Below are 22,942 nucleotides of genomic sequence, written 5' to 3' on the forward strand. Positions count from 1 at the left end.
GTTTTTGAGATGATTTCAAGTATGAAATAGCTCTTAAAATTTTGATATGCTTACTCTTTGCGTAGTATTTCTTAAAACATGGAATTGTTGGAAGCATATAAATATAAAATGTAAGGACAGGTTACTGTATTTCATTCTGAGTCTAAAATACTCTGCTACATATTGTATTAGCATGAGAAAAGCCTTACAGGTCTGCGTTATTCTGCGTTTCTGTTTTCCATGTTTAGCACGTAGGGCGTTCAAGTCCAGTTAGGAATTCCTACCATTTCTGGTACCTGGTTATGGGGCCATTGCCATGCAAGGCATTCAGCTTGCTCGCTTTTTGCCTGGTCTCAAATACTCGGGAGTGGTTGTTTTCCTAAGTGCGAGCAGGCGTTCGGGTTTGGTGGGGCTGTGACTTTAATTCTGTACCCGAGAGGTTGCATTTGGGTTCTTACTAAAAGGAGGAGGCGGCTGTGTGAAGTACAGGCTACATCTTTTGTATTCTACTTGTGATGCTGCCACGAGTCTAAAAAAGAAAATAAAAATATTGGTATCTCTTTCGAGGGGGTGGAAGATGGGGGGTTAGAAATCAAATCTGAGTATTTTTCTTGTAAGAAAGCGCTAAGAACACCCCGCAGCTTTCTTCTCTGCACGAACCCCTCCCGCCCCCGAAATCGGCGTACCTGGGTGTTGGTGACAAGAGCTGCTCCCGACCATGCCCCTACAAACCAAAACCAAAAGCCCCGCCGCCGCTGCAGCTCGGAAGGCCCGTTTAACGAACGAGGCTTCACCCGTTGATAAATTGGAGCTCCTTGTATATTTGTCCAAACTCCCGCAAGGCAAACACTGTGACAAGCTCCCGAAGGGCAGGGCAGCGCTGCCGATAGCATCGGTGCCGCCGGGATCAGGAAGAAACGGAACGAGTCCGCTGCAGCAAGAAGTTAGATTTTAACGCCCCCTCGCACCCCACCCCCCCCACACACACCTCGCCAGGACACGAAAACTTCCTTGAAATGCCCTGAGCCGATTTAGAAATCTTTTTTGGGGGTACCGTTGTTAGCACCGGTCAGAGTCCCCACCTCAAAATCGCGGCCCCTGTTCCCAAAATCGCCCTGGGGCAAGTCGCCCTGCCTGGCTGCGGCACGGCGCGCCGCGACCGCCGGCTGCAAATCCGCGGGGAAAAGGGAAATAAAAATAGGAAAAAAAAAAAAAACCGAACCGAACACAACAAGAAACCAACCAACGACTGCTTGTTTAAAAAAAGGATCGACCCTTCGCTCTAAAGCGCGTTAATTATTCAGGGTGGATCTATACTTTGAGTCAAAGGCGAACGGACAGCTCGGGGCAGCCAAGGCAGCTAGCGGTGAATTTTTTTTCGAACAAAATGCAAGCGCTCGAAACTTACTAAATAGTGTTAACGATAAAAAATAATAAAATAAGCCAGGAGGAAAGTAAGCGAGCCCTCAGTTTCGGGTGCGGGGGCCGGCTGTGGTGCAGCCCGCCGGGGCTCCACAGAAAATGGAGGCAGCGCTGAGGGCGCCAGGGGCCGTGCCAAGCCGGGGGCTGCCCGGCGCCTCCAGGCCGGCTCTTGCCGATTTTATTCTATTTTTTATATTTTTTTAACGTTCCTCCCGAGGTTCAGACAGAATCTACTTGCCTGAATTTAAGAACCAGTGACGAAAAGTCCAAGTAAAGTTAAAGTAATATTTTTATTACTATTTGCAACAAGTCAGTCGCGGGGCACATAATCTGACCTTGGCACCGAAATACATTTAACATCAGTAAAACTTTTTTAAAGGGCGATTTGTACATATAGTTAAATAATTTTTCACTTGGTGACAACATTCAGGCGAAAGAAGAGAGAATAAGAAAAGGACTATACATTTGTTCGAAAAGGTACCTGTGGGGGTTCGTTCGTTTGGCCGCGGCAAAAGTCCGATCGCTTCTGCCAGTGACTTGGGAGAAACGCGGCTGGGCTCGGCTCGGCTCGGCTCGGCTCTCCCCGGCTTGGGGCAGGGGCTGGGCGCCCCGGCCGCAAGTTTTTAAGCGCCGAGCTGCAGGTGGCTGGGGGCGAAGCCTCCCCCCTGTCCTCGGCCGCCTCTTCCCGAGCCGTCGCTGGCGTGGCGGGGCGAGGAGGCTGCGGGCGCCGCGGTCGTTTGCGGAGGGCGAGCTCGGCGCGGGCGGGTGCGAGCCCTATAGTTTGTCGAGGCTTTTGGGATTGGTGAGGATTTCCCTGGCTAGCCTCCAGGTCTGTTTGGCGGCGCTTTCCAGGGCCGAGTGGGGCTTGCCCTGAAAGAGGTCTAGGTTGGGCAGGAAGTAGTGGGGGCAGCGCCGGCACTGCAGGCAGGAGATGAGCTGCAGGAGGATGCCGTTGAGCCGGTCGCCCAGGCACGCCTCGTCCCAGTCGGTCTCCCGCGGGTGCTTCTCGCACTCGTACAGCAGCAGCGTCTTCATGTGGTAGTTGTTGAGCGGCTGCCCCGGCAGCTCCAGGTGCCGGTCGCGCAGCGTCTTGAGCACCGAGAGGCACTTGTTCCGGCAGCCGCCCATCAGCAGGCGGTTCTCGGCCTCGCCGAACTGCAGCACCCAGGCGTCGCTCTCGGCCGAGCTCTGCTTGCCCGTCAGCGAGTAGCACTCCTTGGAGAGCAGGTTGAAGCCCTCCGCTTTCACCTCCGCCACCCGGTTGGGGCCGGGCCAGGGGATGTGCGGCATGGGCCACTGCGCCGCGCTGCGCGGCCAGATGCCGGTGCACTTGAAGGCGGGCGTGATCTGCACCACGTAGCGCTCCCGGATGCGCAGCTTCACCTCGCTCGTGTCCGCGATCATCTTCACCACGTCCCGGTAGCTGCACTTGTCCACGGCCTGGGCCACCAGCGTCTGGAAGCGGGAGCGGATCTTGCGGGCCGACAGGTAGCCCGAGGCGGTGATGAACTCCACCCAGAGGGACATGCTGCGCTTGCGGCCGTCGCTCAGCTTGAGCACGGCGCAGCCCGGCAGGGAGCCGTCGTCCACGAAGTTGAAGACGCCCATCTGGTTGAGGTAGAGCACCACCTCGAACTCGGTGGGCGAGATCACCTCCAGCCCCTCGTAGCGGGCGTCGATCTCGCTCAGGGAGCTGATGAAGCGCGGCTCCTGCACCTCCACCTCCTTCAGCACGTCTGACACCACCTTGCACACCTCCCGGATGGTCTTGGCGATGGCCGCCTTGCGGGCCTGGCAGCGCTCCGTGTAGTATTTGTTGAGCTGGTACACCAGCTTGGCCTGCGCGGCGATCATGTTGGGGCACAGGTCCGGGCTGTACACCGGGCTCTCGCAGTACGTTGAGGGATCCAATGCTTTAGCGGAGGCTGCAGCTTCGCCGAGGGCACCGGCCGGCTCGCAGCCCCCCACCCCCTCCGGGAAGACGGCGGCAGCGGCGCGCCGCCGAGCGCCCTTAAACGCTCAGGGAGGAGGAGGCGGAGGAGGAGGAAGAGGAGGAGGAGGAAGGTGGCAGCGCTCGGCAGGACGAGGCGCGGAGCGGCGAGCCCCAGCGCTGCCCCGGCGGGGAGGAGGACGAGCCTCGGGCCGGCGGGACGGGGCGAGCCGGGCGGCGGCGGGGCCGGGGCCGGGAGCGGGGCCGCGGGCAGCCCCCGCCGGCTGCCGGAGCGCCAAGTTGCGGGGGGCGCTGGGGGCACGCTGCCTTCGCGCTCTGCCGCCCACCCCCCCGCGCCGCTGCGCCCCCGCTTCAGCAGTTCATGAAAAAAGCCCGGCCCGGCCAAACTTCCCCGGGAGGCGCAGGAGGTCCCCGCAGCAGAGCCGGTCGGCGGCGAAGTTTCGAGGGAGGAGGAGGAGGAGAAGAATGCGAGCAATGCCCCGAGCGGCAGAGCGAGCCCTCTCCGGCTGCCTCCCTCGCTCCCGCTCTCAGTCCGTGGCACCGCCAGCGACGTGCATGAGTTTGGCCGCCGCTCTCAGCCTGTCAGGGGGTGTTGGTGACTTCCCTTTTCCTGCCGGAGGCGTTGTCTGAGCCCGGCTCTGCGGCTCTCGCTAGCTCTAGGCGCAGACTTGCGCGCTTGGTCTGCGCTCTCCCATTCCTGGCCCGCAGCGCTACCAGAGCCCCTTTGGATTTATTAGGGTTGCTTTTTCTCTCGCTTTGCACAGACTTGTGTTTTATCCTGAGCGGGAGGGAGGGCGTAGCCGCCGTGCCCGAGGGCGCTTCTCCTCCCCCTCCCCACCCCTGGAAGTGCGCGCCGAGGCTCTCACTTTCTGCGCCTCTCCTCCTCCTCCTCCTCCTCCTCCTCCTCCTCCTCCTCCTCCTCTCTCTCCTCCTCCTGCTGCTGCTCCGCGTGGCGGCGGGGCTCTGGGCTGCCGCGCGCCTTCTGTACTTTATGAATGGGGCCGGGGCGGCCGGGGGGCGGGGCCGCGCCTCCTACACTCGCCGCCGAGCTGTCAGCGCCGCGGCCAATCGCGGCGCCGGGCGGGGGCGCGGCGGGCGCGGGGGCGCGCACGGGCACACGCGGGACCCGCTCCCGGTGCCGGTGCCCGGAGCCCACGCGTGGCTCGCCGCCGGGGCAGGGAAAAGCTGCGGTGCCGGCCGCTCCCTAGGAGGAGACCCGGCGCCCGCGTGCCGGGGAGGGAAGGGGGAGCGGTACTTCTCCCGCCGGCATAAATCCGCTGCCGCTCGCGCCGGGCTGCGGCGGTGAAAGTGAGAGCGGCGCCGGCCCCGAGTCGCGCACCTTGTTTTACTGCCCTCGGCCGGGAGCGCACTCGCCTTCGTTTCGATAAACCCGGCGCCGAAAAGTTCCGCGCGTCCTCCCGGAGCGGAGGAGCGAGTTATTCGTAAAGGACGCGTTGGTTTTTGTTGCGAGTTCGCATTAACATCGGTACGGAGCCGTAGGGCCGCGGCTCCGTTACGTCCGGCCCGAAACGGGGCGGGCGAGCTCCGGCGTGACCCCGGGACAGCAGCGACACACCGGACGGTCCCCCTGCCCCCTCGAGATCCCCCTGTCCTCCCGAAGTCCCCCTGCCCCCCGAGGTCCCGGTGCCGGCCCCGCCGCTCCCCGGCAGCCGGTGCGCTCCTCCCGGCCCGGCCGGCGCCTGGCCCCTGTCCTTGCGCTCCTTCCCCTCTCGCCGCGGCCGGCTGAGTTTAATAAAGCCACCAGCGCCGGCTGCTTGCCGCGTGCGTTTAAATTAGAAACACGGCTCGGGCCGGCCGACTGCGCGCTGGGAGAAGTAGGGGTGAGCCCGGCGGCGGGGCTGCCTCCTCCCCGCGGAGCCGCCCGGCCTCTGCTTTGCAGCCCCCGGTCCCCGCTGTCCCCGGCGGGAGAGAGAGCAGCCCCCGGGGGCGGCCAGGTGCCCTCCTTCTCTCCCTTTCCCCGGACGCCGAGCTCGGCCCGGCTGCCCCCCGGTCCCACGGCAGCCCCGGGGCGGGAGGAGGCTCCTGGGAGCGGAGCAGCGCGATCCCCTTTTAGGGTCCCCTTTTGGGGCCGAGCAGAAAGAGCGCGGACCTCTCCCCCCCCCCCCGGTAAGGTGACTGATGGCAGAGCGTCGCCGGCGTCCGGATTTAAAACAATTCATTACCAATTTTCCCGTCTGAGGTTGAAGCTCTAGTAAATAATAAATCAGCTAAACAAAAGCCGACTTTAATTTATTGCCCCGGCGCTAATTAGAAACATCATTTGAGCAATAAACTTAAACACTTGCAGCGAATAACGCACGGGAAAGCCTTCTCTCCTGCGTCGGGGCGCTTGCGGCCGCGCTGCGTTAAGCCGAGCTCCGTCTGCGGCGGAATTTGCTCTCGCCGGGCTGAATAATCGGAGGGGGACCAGCACCCGAGGAGGCTGTAACTGAAGAGCCCTTGTCACCTCCGCTTTTGTGCAAGGAGCCCATGGGCGGCTCGCTGCCCGGGCAGCGGCAGGAGACACCGTATGCCATTAGAAGCACCGCCCGGGCGTGTGTGCGCGCCGCCGAGAGGGAAACTCTCGAGGCTAAAAGCCACTTGAAGCCTTCAGCCCGATTGATCTGTATTCTCTCGTTATAATCCGTCTCATCATACTTGAGTTAATGAGGCAGGGGCGGGGGTGATCTGATGGTCCTTGACAAATTCATTAGGGAGGCTGCGGGACATTTTATTTGACTGTTAAACATCGTGTTTGTTTGGTTTAAGCGGTGCCAACATCAGCATGCCGCTGCCTGGAGCAATAGTGTTTTGTTAGCGAGGGCTTCTGTAAAAAAAGCTCCCGGGAAGGGGGCTGGCGTGCAGGGCGCCTTTGCTCTCTCCTCGGCTCCTCCTGCCCGCTCCCTCCCTCTCGGCTCCGTGGGGAGCTCGCTCCGGTGTAAACCCACACGTGGAAACGGGGCGCGCAGCTCGCTTCTCTCCCCGCTGCGGAGAGTGGCAGCGAACGGCTGCTAGGAAATGTGCGGAGACTTTTTTTTTTTTCCCTCCCTCCCCGAGAGAGAATGCTCTGCCTCTGTATTAACCCTTAAACAAACAAACAAAACCACAAAAACAGAAGAAAACTGGAAAACAAATCGGAGTTTTAGCAAGAAGCACCCACGCTTTTTATTGTATGATCTAGTAGCATGCTTACCGTTGCTTGACTAGCTAGCTTGTCAGTGGCATGCTTTACATATTTCAGAGCCTTTTTATTCTAAAAGGTGCATTTTTAAAGTTTCTGTAACAGGTAACAGATGCAACTTTTAATTTTTAAGTCAAATCAAAGCCTAATGAAATTGACTTGAGACTATTAAAAGGTTTCTGCCAAATCTACCCTTTTTCTCTCCACTCACCCCTCACTGAGTGGAGACAGAAAAGCGAATGCAGGAACAGGTGCTCCCAAAAGGGATAATAAGTATTTTTATGAATAGCATATGAAATATGTATGTGTACACATACGCTTTCTTTGTAGCAGCTTTGTAGACGAGACCCAGCTAGCGCTCCATTATTTCCTAGTAGCTGCTTTCCTTTCTGTCCTTTCATTTAAGGGAAACAGGTTTGTGGAAAACAGAAAAATTAATCTGCTCGTGGAACCTAACATCGTCAGATTTTTTTCCTGGGGATCAGTATTCAAACATTCTCAGCTTTGAGCGCTTTGTAGAACTCTGCTTCCATTTATAGAAGAACAGTATGGGAAAAGAGCTAGTGCCCTTTGCCTGTCATTTTCATACATTCCTGCACTGCTGATGGAGCTTGAACTGCTGCAGGGAATGTATGGATTTGAGAAGAAATGATTCAGTAATGCATGTTGTGTTTCTCCACAGCGAAACCAGGTTAATGGTTATAGTAAATGCTGCTGTGGGTTTGACAGTTAAAATTCTGTTTACATTCAATAGTATGCAGTGTGTACCTTTTCTTTAAAGTCATGCCTTGGCTTTACCATCTGCCGATCTGTTCTAAGGACTGTGTTTATGAAGTTAGCTGATAGCACACGTTGAGGGAGGAAAGATGTTTTCACTTCTGCAGATGTCATTAATGCATCTCATCAGTTAAGGGTATTACATAAATCTACATTTTTTATTTTTATTTTTTTTTTTGCTATGAAGATTGAGTGGTATGATAATTAAATCATTTATTCATGTTTCTAAGTTTCCCCTTGCTTTCTTTCTGGACTGGGAAGGGGGAAGGTTCCAACTGCTCCTTTAATTAGCTTATTTTTCCTTTCCTATTCTGTCTTAAAATGTGGATGTGTTCATATTCTGTTAAACCATGAGCAACCTGAAGGCTTTCTCTATTGCTTTTAACCTTGCATTAAAGGTAGTTTCTCTTTTCTCGCGATGAATAGTTGTGACATTTAGCTGTAAGATTGTTAAACACTGTTTCATAAGTTTGCCTTCAGTAAGCTGGCAACGGGGAGGGCACCAGAAAAGAACAGTTCTAATGCTTTAATAGCATTTTCTTCTTTAAAAACTTCTTGTTGGCCTGTTACTTTGTTTGGATACGGTTGCGGTGGGTGCATGCTATTTCATCCTGCAGAATTAACTAAGTTCAGTGTGTTGGCTGGTCATTACTTACAGTAATTGATTACTTGCATGAATAATATCCATTTTTAAAAGTATGAAAGCATGTAACATGCTGGGATTTTGCCAACTTGATTTCCAGTTGAATGCAATAACACGTGTTTGCTTGGGAAAATTTGAGGTGGGCTACGATGGTAATCTCTCGTACTGTTCTTAAAAATGCTCTCAGGCTAAGTGAGCGCTTCCTTTAAAAATATGAAAATTATGTGGATATTCTAAACAAAGTCAAAGTTCTGGAAATTAAGAAATAAATAGTTCAGAGGTGTTTGGCCGTGACTTTTCACTTTATGAGTAGGTGCCTGATGTTTATTATCTTACATGTTCACGTATCTTGTGCATATACAGTGAGTAATCATGCTAACAAACAGTAACCTACATGCCTTAATTGGTTAGATGAATTATTTTAAAGATTGAAAACCTCATGCAGCTAGCTGAGATGAAGGATATTTATGAATATTTAGAATTCTATAACCATAGTCTTAAAAATTTTCAGCTTCTAGTTCCAGAAGTGAAAGCTTCTTATTTATACGCTTTTTAAAAGTACTTCCCCAAGTACCACGTATAGCAGTGTGAAATACTCGGCTCCTCACCAGCCACCCTAAAGGTTACAGCATTTTAGTGAGCTTCCACGAGTGCAATTTATAAAGGGAAAGGGGGGTGTAGGAGGAGGGGCAGAGGGGGTTCAATCTTCTCAATAGCACTGCTGACCAGCATGGAATATGTCGAGTCTCTTTCTCTTTTGTTTTTTGTTTTGTTTTGTTTTTGTCCCCCTCCTTCTCCCCCCCGTATTTTAAGATGATTAGGGTTTGACTTTGGATACGGTAGAAAAGGCATGTGAGTTTCACTTAAATGTAATTTATTTATTTATTTTTGTGCTTCCTGTTTGAGCAGTTTTGTAATTGTTTCCTTATTCAAATATTTTACAGTTTTAATGCAAAGTTAGAGCTGTCTATTTTTCTGCTCATTGTACTTTATGGTAATAAACTTGTATCCTTTTGAAGTAGTATGTTGGCATAAAAGTAGTGTATTACTAGTTATAAAATCATTGCAGGGGGTTTGTTGCTACTTCTAATGAGAGAATCAAATCATAGCTATTCCTATTTTATATCTTGCTGTGCGTATCTTATTTCAGAATAACTTCCCCATGATAATATGCTGCTCTCTTTTTAGTTTTCTTATGAATTAGATAAAACCTGCGTGCAAAACAGTTCAATGTACCATCTCCTGGAGCTGGGAAGGGGAGACTGTATTGGTTCAAATAATGTATAGAAGCCATCTGCATAGTTTAATTGAAATAATATTTGGTGATCTAAGGGATGGAAATTGTTCTTTTTCTTTAACCATCTGAAATAAAACTAGGATGTAAAACAGCTGTCTTGGCCTATGGAAATCAAGGTTCTGCCAGTCTGTTTCTTTTCTTCATTTTCTCCTTCTATCTTCCTTTATTATCTTTGGATCCCAAGGAGTCTTTCTTATTTTCTAACTGGTTTTGTCTGCAACAAGGGGCTGGGTTGGTGGGTTTAAATAGACTTTGGATAGAGTGAAAAATCTTTGATCTATGGCTATGACTGCTTCCAAATGATTTGCTTGCTGGGACTGGACACTGTCCATGCCCTTTCACTTCACTATCAGATAGGCACACAAAAAGGACTTGACATGCTACCAGATGCATAGTTAATCATTGCATTAGGTCTGTAAAGGGGTCCATCCAGACTCAATTAGGTCTACCATTTTTAACTAGTGTTTGCTCTGTAGTTTGTTTGGAATGCAATATTAATTCTAGCCGCTGTTCTGCTTATTTAACAGTGCTTTAATAGGCTGCTACGCTGTTATTTTCAAGAGGTTTTCTCTGCATTTCTTCTATTTTACTTGTATTTTGAACAACTGACTGTTAAGATATAACAGATATTATTGCAGTAATTACCTGAAGCTTTCATGAAAAAAGAAGTTTTTGCCTTTTGTAATTCAGCTGTTTTTCTTTCTGATTTCTAAACTTTTAATTTTCTAAACTTTTTTTCTAAACTTTTCTTACTGATTTCTAAATATGCAGTTGAAATAAGCTAAATGCAGCGACTGACACGTATTGAGGTGGTGGTCAGAAAAATAGCTTACAAGAGTGTCTCAAGGTTTGCGACAGAATCTTAAACTCCAAAACCCGAACGACAGCAGTTCTCCTATCATTTATTTACGTAAGAGCTCGTTCCTATATCTGGCACTGCATGCTTTTCTGTGAGAAGGATATTCAGGGTGCGGGAGTTCAGAAGGTTCAGCTGTAGGGTAAAAAGCAGCAGGTAAATTACTACTCTGAATCTTGCCTGGGGTTTCCAGGAGTAGTTTGTATATTTACACTAAAAGGCGTTAACTGTGCACTGCATAAAGAGCGTTGAAAATTCCTAGAATTCACAGGATTTCAAAAAAATATAATTTTAGTTCATAGAGTTAGCCTGTCCTTTCATGGTATGATGAAGCTCCAGTGTTCAAATTGTATAAATTGTTTCGATCACACGTGCTGTCTATGTTTCCCACTAATGCTTGTATCGAGGATGGTAGGCCTACAGAAGGAGGGGCTCAAAAGGGCATAAAACCATTGTTGCTTGAAACCTGATTTAAAAGAAATGAACACTAATAAGAGTATTCAAAAATATTTTTGTTTGTTTTTAATAAAATAATAATTTTTAAAATAATTAAAATTATTATGGAGCAAGACATTCGGATGTTAACTTTTTTTAATCTGTATATAGTTACTGTAGCTATTGTATTCAACTTCAGGAAATAGTTCAGCCTTTACTTTAAATCTGAGATTTCATGCTTCAGTTCTTTGCTCCATGGTTGTCAATATTCTTTAAGGAGGGAAGATGCATTAAAATGTGTCATTTATCATTTGGTTGTGGTCACAGTGATACTCAGATGCTGCTAATGGACTTCCAAGATACAGGATGTACAAGCCAGTACTGCTCAGAAGTGCCAGTTAGGACTCTCCAGGGATTTTTAAATTATTTATGCCTACCTGCTGCTCTCAAAGACAGGTGTGCATGTGTGCGCACGTGTATAATGCATTAATGGTTAGTATTCGTGCATATAAATATGCAGGGGAGAGTAAGACTAACGCAGGAGCCCTTAGGAGGCACAGGCAGGTAGCTTTCCCTCGTCGTCTATCGTGGAAGTCCATTTTAAGCGGCTTTCAAGTGCCAGCACACCTACGGAGGGCAATTGCCCATGGGTACAGGGCGGGTTTCCAGAGCGTGAACTTGAAAGAAAGTGGGACTTGAAATGCCCGGTCATTTGTGAATTTATGTTTTATCTCCCTTCACTTGAAAATTTATGAGGAGAGTGACTTCGGGTGCTTGCGTTGTGTGTTCCAGGGCTTGCCCCCACTGATAACACCCTTGTTGGCGTGAAAGTGCAATGCAAATTATGACAGTTACAACCTTCTGTTTTGTTTAACCTGTCAGTGGATTTCCTGGCTCAGTGCTGAGGGCAATGGTGTGTTCAGCTAGTTCCATATTCACCTAAACTTAAAAGGTCAGGTTTCTACAGGCAAGCCTAGTCAAAGCCTAATTGATGAGGAGGGCAGGGGGACAGAATTTACTGTTCTGTTGGCTAGTTTCATATCGTTAGGTTGTCCTGAAAGCATCAGGCAGTCACAGCCCCTTTCATGTAAGTGCTGACCCTAGACAGGAGCTGACAATCAAAGGAGGCAGCCACAGGAACCAGTGCAAGTAGGCTATTGATTTTTCAGTTAGGTCTAAGTAGTTTGTAGTATGGGTAATGGGTGACAGAGGCAGGTATGTCATTATCAATGAGCTCCAGAACAGTAGCGACAGCCCCCGCTCATATTTCCTTCAGCACTGACAGTATGCATCCAGCAGTGGTCAATAAATCGCCCAACCTTTTCCTGACAAGTGACTTGGAGGTGGGGGTGGGAGTCAAAGAGCTAAACTTCTGTACTTGAACTTGACGGGGATGCGGAGAGACGATGCCAGCATCTGCGTCCGCAGCTGCTTAGGCGAGGAGCCGAGGAGATCGTGGAGAACAAAGCCATGGCGGAGGCCTGGCCGGGAAGCTTGGCTCGCTTTGAGAAAGTAAACGTTTTTCTCCAGATCGAGTAGAATAGCCTAAAACGTCAGCTTTCTGCCTAAACGGGGTCTGTTGCAGTAGTTAATTTAGGTTACCATGGCAGGGCTTTGTTTTTACTTTAGCGTTGCTCTGCATTTAATCAAGGTTATACTGCCGCGGCAGCGCAACAGTCGTGGTCTGCCGCTCAAAATCCGCTTTTAATTCCTAGTTTCCTCTTCTTAAATTTCATATGTGGAGACTATTTAAAGATACTGAGGCTTTCTTATAAATCCAAAGTGCTGTCAATACAGTTTCTGTTCTGACTACCGATGCTGTTTTCAGTCGGTGGTGGAGTACCAATACTTTAGGAAGCTGAAAAAAAGTTTTTATTACTGGGACTTTAATAGCCGTGGTTTCTGAATTTAATAGAGCTACGTCCAAACTTTAGGTGTACACTTCAATAAATTCAGAAAGATACTGAGAGACCTTAAACATGCTAATAAGTGTTTGTTGTTGTTGCTTTAGTTTTTAAATATACTTGTATGGAAAATCAATTAAATGAATTAAAATATCAGAATCTCCTGAAGTTTTCTAGTGTTGTTGCTCTATGTGAGGGATGCAAGTTATCCGCATTTTTCCAGAAGTTGGAATTCAGTCAGGTTTTATGCTGTGCGCAGATGTTAACAAAATAGCATGTGCTTATAATTAAAAAAAATCTTTAAACAAATTGAAATAAAGCAGGAGAGTAAATGTTTTGAAAAACTTCCTTAAAATAACTCATTGCTATGGTATCTTGTTTAACAATGTTTGTAATGTTACGCAGAGCGGGAATCTGAGACTGTGTATATTGAATAGCTGCAAAGTATCATACATGACTGAAACTTTTTCATCCGTCTGCAGCCGCTAGAGCCATTTTCTTCGTGGCTGCCTTTTTAACTGCAAGAGCAATGTTGACACAGACGCAAGAAGCGAGCTGAAATTTATCAGAGGATTAAGAAATCCGTTAATAAATATTTGTATAAGCTACAAACCTGAGTACCTGTATATTTGAAGCAGTTATAAAATTAATTAGGTATAAAAATCTGTTTAGGTATTGTTGCATTGCCTAGTGAACAAAGCCTTGGAAGACGGGGTGACTGTCTTCCAGAGGAAATATTTTTCGGTTAGCTGGATAAAAGGTGTGCTGGGTTGTCGGAGGCCTTAGCTATTCAGTGAGAGTTTTTCCTCTGTCAGTAGTGACTACGTCTCGCAGGGCCTTTTTTTATGTTAAACGAGGTAAAAAGTACAGCCGAGCAGTTCAAGTCTTATCTTTCCTTATAAACAAGTACAGCATCTTTCAGTGCATTTTCAGTGTTGCTGGCATGTTGTGTTATTGCAGAAACGTAAAAAGGAGCTGCAGAAAGGCGACAAATTAAATTTTCATGAAAGAAAACCCTAATCAGCAGTGACAGTGTAAGAGAAAGATGATTGCCACTTGGTCATTGTGGAGAGGCACTTAGGCTTGGTGTCAGTGCTTCTGTTAATGATGACTAATGTCTTTCTTGGAGAAAACGCATGCTCAAACATACTGCTACGGTCCAGAGAAAGAACTGAGAGATAGGCACTATTAAGGAAAAAGGTTGTGAATCCTAAAGCAAAAGCCTAGGTCTTCAGCTGGAAAGGCTATAATGTTTCTGCAATGCCAGAAATCTCAGCTGTAAAACTGTTCTTGTTCCACTCTTTAAGCAAAAATATACAAAAATGTGTGTGTATATATATATATATATATATATATACACACACACACACAAGCATATGCATTATATGCTAGCTGGTGTCTGCTGCTTCAATTAAAAAGGAAGGTATAGCTGACACTGACCAACATATAAGCACTCCAGTCAGAAGTCACGTTTTATTCCTCTTCTGTTAATGAAGCCTGCTTTTGTTAAAGAACAAAACCTGCTGCAATATTTTCTTTGCTAAGCACTGTGCCTGTGTTCTGAATAAACCTTTCATAGTCAAATGCGAAATGACTCAAAAGACCTTTTCAAATCTTGAAGCTTTGGCTGTTAGGTATATTGGCAAAAAAAGAGGTGGCATGTGTCATTTCTTCAGCTTCCCCCAAAGTGAGACCTTTCAGAAGGGCATTTGCAATGCTTGTCATATTTTTTCATATACATCTTATTGGCCTGACAAGTCTAGAGGACCATGAGAAAACAGATGTCATTGCATTCAGACAACACTAATTACTCTGGGATTTTTGCAGCCTCAGTGCCTGCATGTAACTGTCGATTATGACTGTTTATGTGGCCTATCATGGGTACACGCTGCACACTCAGATGGTGCCACCAGGCTTTGTGTTTCCTGTTACCGCACAATAAGATGGAAAAATCAGCAACAAGCACCACGACAAGAAAATGCCTTAGTGCGCTACTTGTATACGTTTGAAATACATTTTGTTAAGAGCTGCATTCACATTTGTTATTAGATCAAGTCTTTTTCTATTTTAGATCACACTTCACAATAGAAGCCAACAGTTATCTCCTCTTATAAACCGGAGCGTTGGTATCTTCTTTGTTAGATTTTCTTAGCGAGTCTGTCATTTCAGAATCTATTCTTCCTGTGCAGCAATAACTGCTGCACGATTTTTAACACAAAGTTCAAGTGGTGGTCACGTCGTGGCCTGACTTTGTATGTTATCTCGAATGTTAGTACGCGTTTCATAAGCAGAACAACCAACGTTAATCACAGATTGGAAAATAAAAGCTCCAATAATGTAACTTCACATGCTGATGAAGCAGAAATAGAAGCAGCTTTATCAAAGATGTATGATGAGATAAAACTGCAGTCTCTGCTGTACAGTTATAGTAATTATGACTAATGAACCGTCCAGTCTGGATGAAATGGCATGCCCACAGGGACTGTGTCCAATCAGTTGTGACTTATGCAAGCTGAACAAAACATTGATGATGTTCCAGATTCAATATTGTAACAGGAAGTGTGGTCTTTGTTTGCAATGTCAGGTTTGTCGAGGTATTTTCAAGCAATTTAGGCATAAACAGTGTTAGTAAATAAAGTCTTAAGAGTTGGGGTTTGTTGAGGTTTTAAATGAGCTTACAGAATTACAATTTGCCGGGATCAAATATACCTGAATTAAACAAACAATGCATCAGTGGCACGTTCCTGATGCAATATACTTCAAAGTGGGTCTGATCTTCTTTCTAATCTGTCATTAAAAACGTTACATTTTAATATGCTGAATATAAGGAAAGCAAAAGATCCAAAACTTATGATTGTAATCATATATCTGTTTAGACTTACTGGGGTAATTTCTTTAAAAAAATATTGTTTGAGATCGGACACTACTTTCATTTTTATTTTGAAGCACTCTACACTTTGAAACAGTCTATAATTTGTAAGTAAAAGAAGACAGGTACTTCACAGCATCAGTGTCTGAAAGACAATTTCTTATGGTGGGAAGGTTAATTCATACAGCCGACATAAAATGGGTGTCCAGTAGGTTTTAAAAATTTATAGGCTAGCAGAGAAATAATTTTAGAATAGCTTTATAAAAACAATATGTGTAGTTGTAGAATAAGAAAAAACAAATAACAATTCTGAAAAATAAAACCGATTATAATGGGAACTTCTGAAGTTAATTGCAAGATAACAAGACAGCACAAAGAAAAATGCCTTTTCTAAAAACAGATTTGTGATAAGTTATTAAGGCTCAGTCTGGAAGCAATTGTCTATCAGTCGGTTTACTTACATGCAACTGTTTGAAGGATTTAGCAATAAAATGATCGACACATTGCAGATGTTCGTGATACAATTGCAATCAGTTTAGCATTTTGCCTGAACCCCTCTATAAGCTGACAAAGAAAAATTATTTCAAAAGCAAGAAGTGGTGGTTAACTGCAAACAAGCTGCAAGAAAACTATGAAAAAAACCCCAAACAAATAAACACCTTAAAACATGTTCAGAACAAAGGTAAAAGCATCATTTGACAAAACACCTTTTAGACTGATGTGCTGTTTAAAAACAGTGTGTATGTATGTGTGTGTATGTTAGTTAGGAAGACTGAAGTTGTGTTGATTCTTAAAATCCACCTGAAATGAGTACATTGCTATCAAAGAATCTGGCAATTAAAGTCTCGCTTACCTGACATTTGAGTTCATTACTGCTCTTTTGTATTGCTTAAAAGAAAGGTGGATAGTGATTTGACACGCCTGTGATTTTCCTGAAACATTTTTTTTGAAGTAATATGTTCCCCCCCCCCCCCCCCCCACACACACTTTGAAACTCAAAAGCTGACATTTTATTCAGTATGTTTGTTTTTCTTCTTCTGAAATGGAGGAAATCACAAGCATATCTCCAGTGTTTGTCATCCTTCATTCTGAACAAACCTGAGTACTGTTAGATGTGGGTTCAAGTAGATTTTAGGTAAATATGTCTTTTTTAATCTAGAGCCTTCAGCCGTTTGATTAAAGTCATTAACTAAGTCCATTTGAAAAAAGAAATTGCTAGAAATATAAATTAGCTTACCATTTCTGTTATGTAAACGTCCAGAGATACTGCAAGGGACCTTCTAAGAATCAGAATCCTTTGCTGTTGTCTCTTGCAATAAAGCGTATTGCATTAAATCTGGTGAATGTTAAAATATTTTATACAATTTGGAATATAATGTTAAGATGAAGAATGTTGATAAGTAAACTCCTCTGAAAAATTACTACATTTTGGCTATATTAAATAATTAAAGGTACGATCTTTTGGAGACTGTGGCACTGTTGACTCTCTTCTACAATTTCATTTCAGAATCAATAGGATGCAATGTATTAGTCCATTATCTAATTTTACTGCGTGGAAGGTTGCATTACTATCACATTTATTTAATGATTATATCAGTATTGTGCCAATTGAGTCAGGACTGAATTTGCTAGATGCTGTACAAATGTACAGAATTTATTTTCTTTCTTCCAAAGAGTTATTATTTAACAGTAATGGATTTAAGTATGTAAATATTGTGTAAGTTCTATATAACAATTTTGGAAACAAGTGTTTATCTGTATTACAATAAAATATTTACTTTTGAGCTGTGCTTTTTATGAGGCCTCAGTCCTCCCTTTTTCACATGAAGTCATTGATAATGCTCCTGTAAATTTGTGCCAATACTGAGTGGCTTTTTGCTTTTTTTGGGATGTCTGTTGTTTTAACTTTGTTCCCCACTACAGATCTGAACACATTGTTGGTGTCCAGCAAGTTGTACTTGTTCGTTAAATATGATCTGGGGTTGTAGATACTCAGTGTATCTATACATTCTTTAAATTAAAACCGAGGAGTGTTGTATCTCAAGGATTTAATTTTGTCTACATGTTGCAGTGTGTATTTGTGTACATACATGAGACACCTTGTGCATTCTAATTATATTTGGTGGCTGTCTTTTTATGCAAGAGTCGCTTGGTCTACTTTTATTCCTGTGAGCAACTTTCAAAGTCTTTGGAAAGATAACACTTTCATAGGGAGAATGAATTGTGTTTCATATGTGATATTGGGGAGCTGTTGCTATATTCTATGTCATCTGCGTCACAGGGCAGCAAAATTCAAAGATTGTTTTACTAAGAATTCTAAGTAACTAAGTAACTAATTCTAATTAACTAAGAATTTTACTAAGATTCTCTTACATAAGTTCAGAATCACATAGATTGCTTACATCTTGAAACTTCCTAGCTATTTTTTGTGTCTTCTTACCTACCACAAATTATGTTGACAACATGTGCTAGAATTTTAGGATTCATTATAAACTCTATTTCTGTACTGGTTTAAATAGATTTTACACTTGTCTTCTGCTCCTTAATCCCAGAGTAAAATAGGTATTCTGTTGCTTAGGTATCTTATACTGATCAATTCATGCAATGACCTGCATGCGCTCTGAGGAAAAAATGGTTTTCATGGAAACTACTTTGAAAGAGTCTTTTCTTAAGGAAACCTCTTGACGGATTTCTATTCACTGCTAGCATATGAATACAAAACTGGAATATTGCTTCCACCTATTCTTCAGAATATTCTTCCTGCCTTTTCTTTTTCTCATTTGAATTAAATCAAGGCAAACGATGAATTACCTGCTTAGTGGCCCCCCTTCCCACATCTGTTACATACGAGGCAGGATGGAAACCTTCAATTTCCCCCAGTTGTACTAGGATTGGTTTCTGCTGTCCCATATTGAAATGTAAACCTGAAATGTGATTTCTCTTTGAGCTGCTGGGAATGTCTGCTTCGGTCTCTTAGTGGATAAAAAATGTATATAAACTTTTGACTAAGATACCTTTTCGTTAATGATTTCAGATGTTTTAGTTTTGTGATTTCTCCATGTCAGGGATTCTAAAATGATAACTTTCACTGATTTTCCCATAAGGTTTTACGTTAGAGTATGCAAGGTGACTGATGCTTATGGATGTAGGAATAAATCGATCTTCATTAGGGAGACAAACTGAGGTAGAAAATTACTCTTCAGTGCAGGACACTTGCTTAGCATTCAGTGCAAGTGAGCACAACTTTTTCTGGCTTGTAACGACTAGCATAAAACAAAGTTGGTCAGAGCAGCATGTGCTGGCCTGCCTTATCTATCCTAAATATATCCCTAATTAGCCTTATGCTTGGGACAGGTAGGAGAAGCCAGTGAAAGTGTGATTGGGTTGTCTTAGTTCCAGATTTTCCCCGTAGCAAGGTAGTTTCAGTAGCCCACTTCAGGAAAACGTGCCTTATTTGCAAAGCTCTGGCAATGCGGGGGCACCTTTGAAGGATTAAAGATTTGCCTCCCATTACTCTTGGTCTGGATTCTAATTTTCCTGATCTATATCCACAATAAGTCATTTAACTGAGTTATATTACATTGTTGGAAAACAAATAGGAGTATAGCAGAGTCAGGAGGAAAGCATTTTCTTATTAAGTCAGTTATTGATATTTTGTCTGCTATACCTGGAATAAGGTGAAAAATCAAAGCTTAAAAACAAACAAACAAACACAAATAACAACAACAAAATAACTCCTCTGTGAACTAATGGTATTAAAATCAAATTGAGTCAATTTAAGTATTTTATTTTGACCTCTGGCTTCAAGTATTATTCACTCAGTGTGTGTGCACAAGAATAGCCATAATTAATAATCTCCAAAATTTAACTAAGCAAGGCATTTTTTTTTAACCAAAATCCTTTGTTTTAAAAAATTTCATTATTTTTAAAAGTTTTGAAACCTTTCCTCCATGTAGGATTGTTTGACAGATCAAAAATTAACATTTCTCATAAGCAATTTCATCTTGAATTGATATACAGGAATTTGATTGACATAAAATTCCAACAATGAATTGATAAATACCAACTGAAATGATAGTTCAGAAGTTCTTTACTATCTCTGGACTTTTGCACTCTTATGTTATGTCATAGGTATTTTGTCTTCCACGAGTATCCACCAAGATATTTGCAGAAATTCTGTTGCTCGTTGGAGTTTGGATTATAGATGTTTTTGTTGTTCTGCCTCCTGCCTCTCCTTCATTGTTTTTAGGTATTATATTTTTTCTTTGATATTTTTATTTCTCTTTTATGTGAGACAAATCTTAAGATCCTGTGCTCTCTTGTTGCTTGTAGGTAAGTGTTATTTTGCTTTTTTTGCCACCCTAAACTAATCTAGTAAATATCACTTCCTCTGTGTAACGTTAATCTTTCAGAAGTTCGTTCTGTACTGGAGAAAATAAATAATTACAGATAGGTAAGAGGTGAATGATGTGTAGGTGTAAATATTCTGTAGATTAAAACATGCTGCATGGCTACTCTAGGTCTCTTTTGAGGTAGTCATGAAAACTTAAATTGTGTGCCTCATATATTTAAGGCCAGTGCGCCTATATGATTTTATTAATGTGCTATAAATCTTATATTCACGAGCGGTGTTTACTACTGTGCAGTATATTTAAAAGAAAATTTATGCCTCACTGCAGAAGGAAGGTAGGCTAGTGAAAAAATACAAGGGTGGATCTTAAACATTTATCCAAATCTGACAAGTATTTGCGAAGAATTTATTCCTGTAAATTTCTGCCGAGAGTAAATGATACGTACTCTAGCCTTGGTTTTAATAAAATCCTTTCAATATTTATTTATGCATGCACAGGTGAAATAAAGGCATGTCTTTTGTCACTGTCTGTATACAAGAACCTTGTGAGTGTTCTTTTTGGATCTTGGGATGAGCTTTTAATCCTGTTTTAAAGTGGGTCATTCTTCACTTTGGCGTTGTACCTTAAAGACCTTGCTGGCCCCTTTTCGGTAGGAATAGTGATTTTCTCAGTAAGGCACATCTTGTCTGTCTTTGACCGTATGCATCTTTCACTACATACCCCTTTTCTTCTGGACGCAACTGTATTCCTTAATCAAAAGGGATGGGTTCTTACACTAACTCAAAGTGTAAATTAGGGTAAGTCACAGAAACTCAAGACAGCTCACTTCCTACTTACAAGACTGGTTTGATCTTCTTTTGGTAAATTACTTCTGTTTTCCCCTTTACAGCACCTAGGAAAACTCTCTCTGTGGTCCTTAGGGAATAGCAGGAAGTTATTGTAGATGTGATTCACACCAGTAGTGAAACTGCCTGCTTAAAAGTTACTTGCCTGGTGCTGTTGAAAGGACAGTGGTTATTTCACCAAGGAAACATTTTTTATTTGTATGGGGGCATTGTAGATTGTACAGAAAAATATAGTTAATGTACCATGCATAACCTGCTATGGCCCTTAAAGTTGCACTTCCACCTTGCAGCAGTTAAAATATTAGGCAGCAATACAAAACAGATATTCTGGATGCCTGTTTTGTTAGACTCTTCGTGCTTCTATACCCTTTATAATTAAAATCAAGTTCTAATGCTGTTTAAAAAGAAAGCATATGTACTTTATTGGACAAATTTTCACTTCAATATATAGAAACAAAAGCATTACTCATGTTGGAGAAGTGCAGAGAACAATTGAAGAAAAGATTCTGGAACATATGAAAATTTTACAGCCTGAGATATTTCTCACCAGACTTACCCTTGTAGATACGTACTTATGCAAATACTTGCTTAATGTGCACTGTTAGAGATTCTGTCTGTAATTATAAGTGTGAATGTTTAGGTAATCTAAGTAGCCTCAGTAACAGGAGATCGGTGGCATAGTTTTCTGTCCTTCCTTCAGACTTCGGAAACTTCTTAAAGGAAAAATGGGTCTTTTGCCATGTCCTGTCAGTAAGGAAAGTTGCTGTAACTAGGGATAGAGAAGCACGTGGGAGATTATACAATCTAGGCCATTTAGGGTTCCTGTTTTGTTCACGTGGTATTGTGTATGGGGGTAGACAGTAAAATTCAACTTAAATACATACTGCCTTGAGTAACTTGCCACAAGCTAGGTTTGATTCATTTAAAAATGAGTCCCCCACCCCTAACAAATGGTTAGTTTTCAGCTGGCAAAGCTCCCTGAAATAGTTTTCTGTATATGGTTACCTGGGTTTTGTGCTAGTGCAAGGTATGTTTGGTATAACAAATGTTTGACCAGGGACTGTGGTTCTGCAGCAGTCTGGATTTATGGTGGCTTAAGTAGCTGTGATAATGATGATCACAGTCTGCTTTTGCACACCCTCTGAATTGTAGGAAGCGGTACAGGTTTTTCACCCTGAAAGATATCTTTTTTCCCCCAGGCATTATGTTGACAAGAGGTTTTGGATATCAAAAATGTTTTTTATACTGGATTGTGTTACAAACTACAGTGAGGGTCTTTCATGTTTCAATATACTCTCCACTGTTTTTCTGCATGCCTGTTAGCCCTTCTGAGTATCCTTAGTTATTAAAAGATTCTTCTTCTCCTGACCCCTGTGACACAAGCTTTCAACCCCTGCCGTGTTTTGGTCATATGTTCTGTCACCCTTTGGATACTCTGGAGAACATGGAGGAGAACTGAGGCATGCACTAATGTGCCCTGGTACCCTTTTTTACAGATTTATTATGCTCCTGGGAGAGCAATGCCTTGATGTATACTATTATCGTGAGATCATCTTCAACTCAATCCAGCCTGGGATAAAATAGATATGAAAGCATTTCTTTACAACATTCAAAATGGCAAATACAGTTATGTACATGTATAAAACATAGAGGTGAAGAAATAAAATAAAAGGTCCTGCTTGCACAAAGATTAAATCTGGAAGGCTCTCTCTTATGGTGAGAAAGTCTCTTGGTTGACTTTAACTTTGAGATATGGGTATGCAAAAAGGGAGAATCATTGCTAGGTAGACACATATCAGGAAGTCATCTATAGCAATTCAGCTGGATCCATAGAAGGAGACCTTTCGCATTCAAGAAATGACTTCCAGTGACCTGGAGCAATCTGTGGCATGCAGTAAAGTGGTGGGAAGCACACTTGGATCCCCAGCATTCCTAAATAAGTTCCATAGCTGGATTCAGTGGACGCCAGAGTGAATTCTACCAAGCTGGATTGCTAGTGTAGTATGCATATGTATACAACACATGATTGATTTAATATTTTCTGTAAACGTCTTCTGTGATTTAATAGTATGACTAAAGAACACATGATTTACTAAAATAACAGTTCAGTTTAATTGTGTAGCAGGTAGTTTCTTTGGTATAAATACACAAACTGAAAGCAAAGATGATCTCTTAACGTGGTATTTTAGTTCATTCTAGGCAAGAGGCAAATAGATGATTGTCCTGCGGGCTGTGTGACATTGTGTCATATTTTGCAGGTCTTTGGCATGTCGTATTTTGCAGGTCTTTGACATGAAGCCTGATGAGTAAATGTGACTTGCAGATCAACTGTATGAGTTTCAATGGCAAAAGAATTCACTATCACAGATCAGAGAGCATTGGTGCAGCTGTACTGTACCTACTTCAACCCATAGGGTGCATTTAGTCTTAG

The 22,942-nt window shown here is 43.9% G+C and overlaps 2 protein-coding genes across 4 annotated transcripts in view; one reads left to right on the forward strand and one right to left on the reverse strand.

Annotated features, from left to right (window-relative positions):
• The window catches only part of LRBA (LPS responsive beige-like anchor protein), a 397,026-nt gene that overhangs the window by 218,293 nt on the left and 155,791 nt on the right, over positions 1-22,942 (forward strand). The gene's annotated exons all lie outside the window — the stretch shown is intronic.
• The window catches only part of MAB21L2 (mab-21 like 2), a 22,383-nt gene continuing 1,467 nt past the window's right edge, over positions 2,027-22,942 (reverse strand). Inside the window, exon 1 of the mRNA XM_083836383.1 lies at positions 2,027-22,942. This exon is cut by the window's right edge and continues 1,467 nt beyond it. Coding sequence (XP_083692509.1) covers positions 2,176-3,255 — 1,080 coding nt within the window. The 5' untranslated portion in view covers positions 3,256-22,942 and the 3' untranslated portion in view covers positions 2,027-2,175.

Source organism: Anser anser, assembly GCF_964211835.1.
Source record: "Anser anser genome assembly, chromosome: 4".
Taxonomy (NCBI): domain Eukaryota; kingdom Metazoa; phylum Chordata; class Aves; order Anseriformes; family Anatidae; genus Anser; species Anser anser.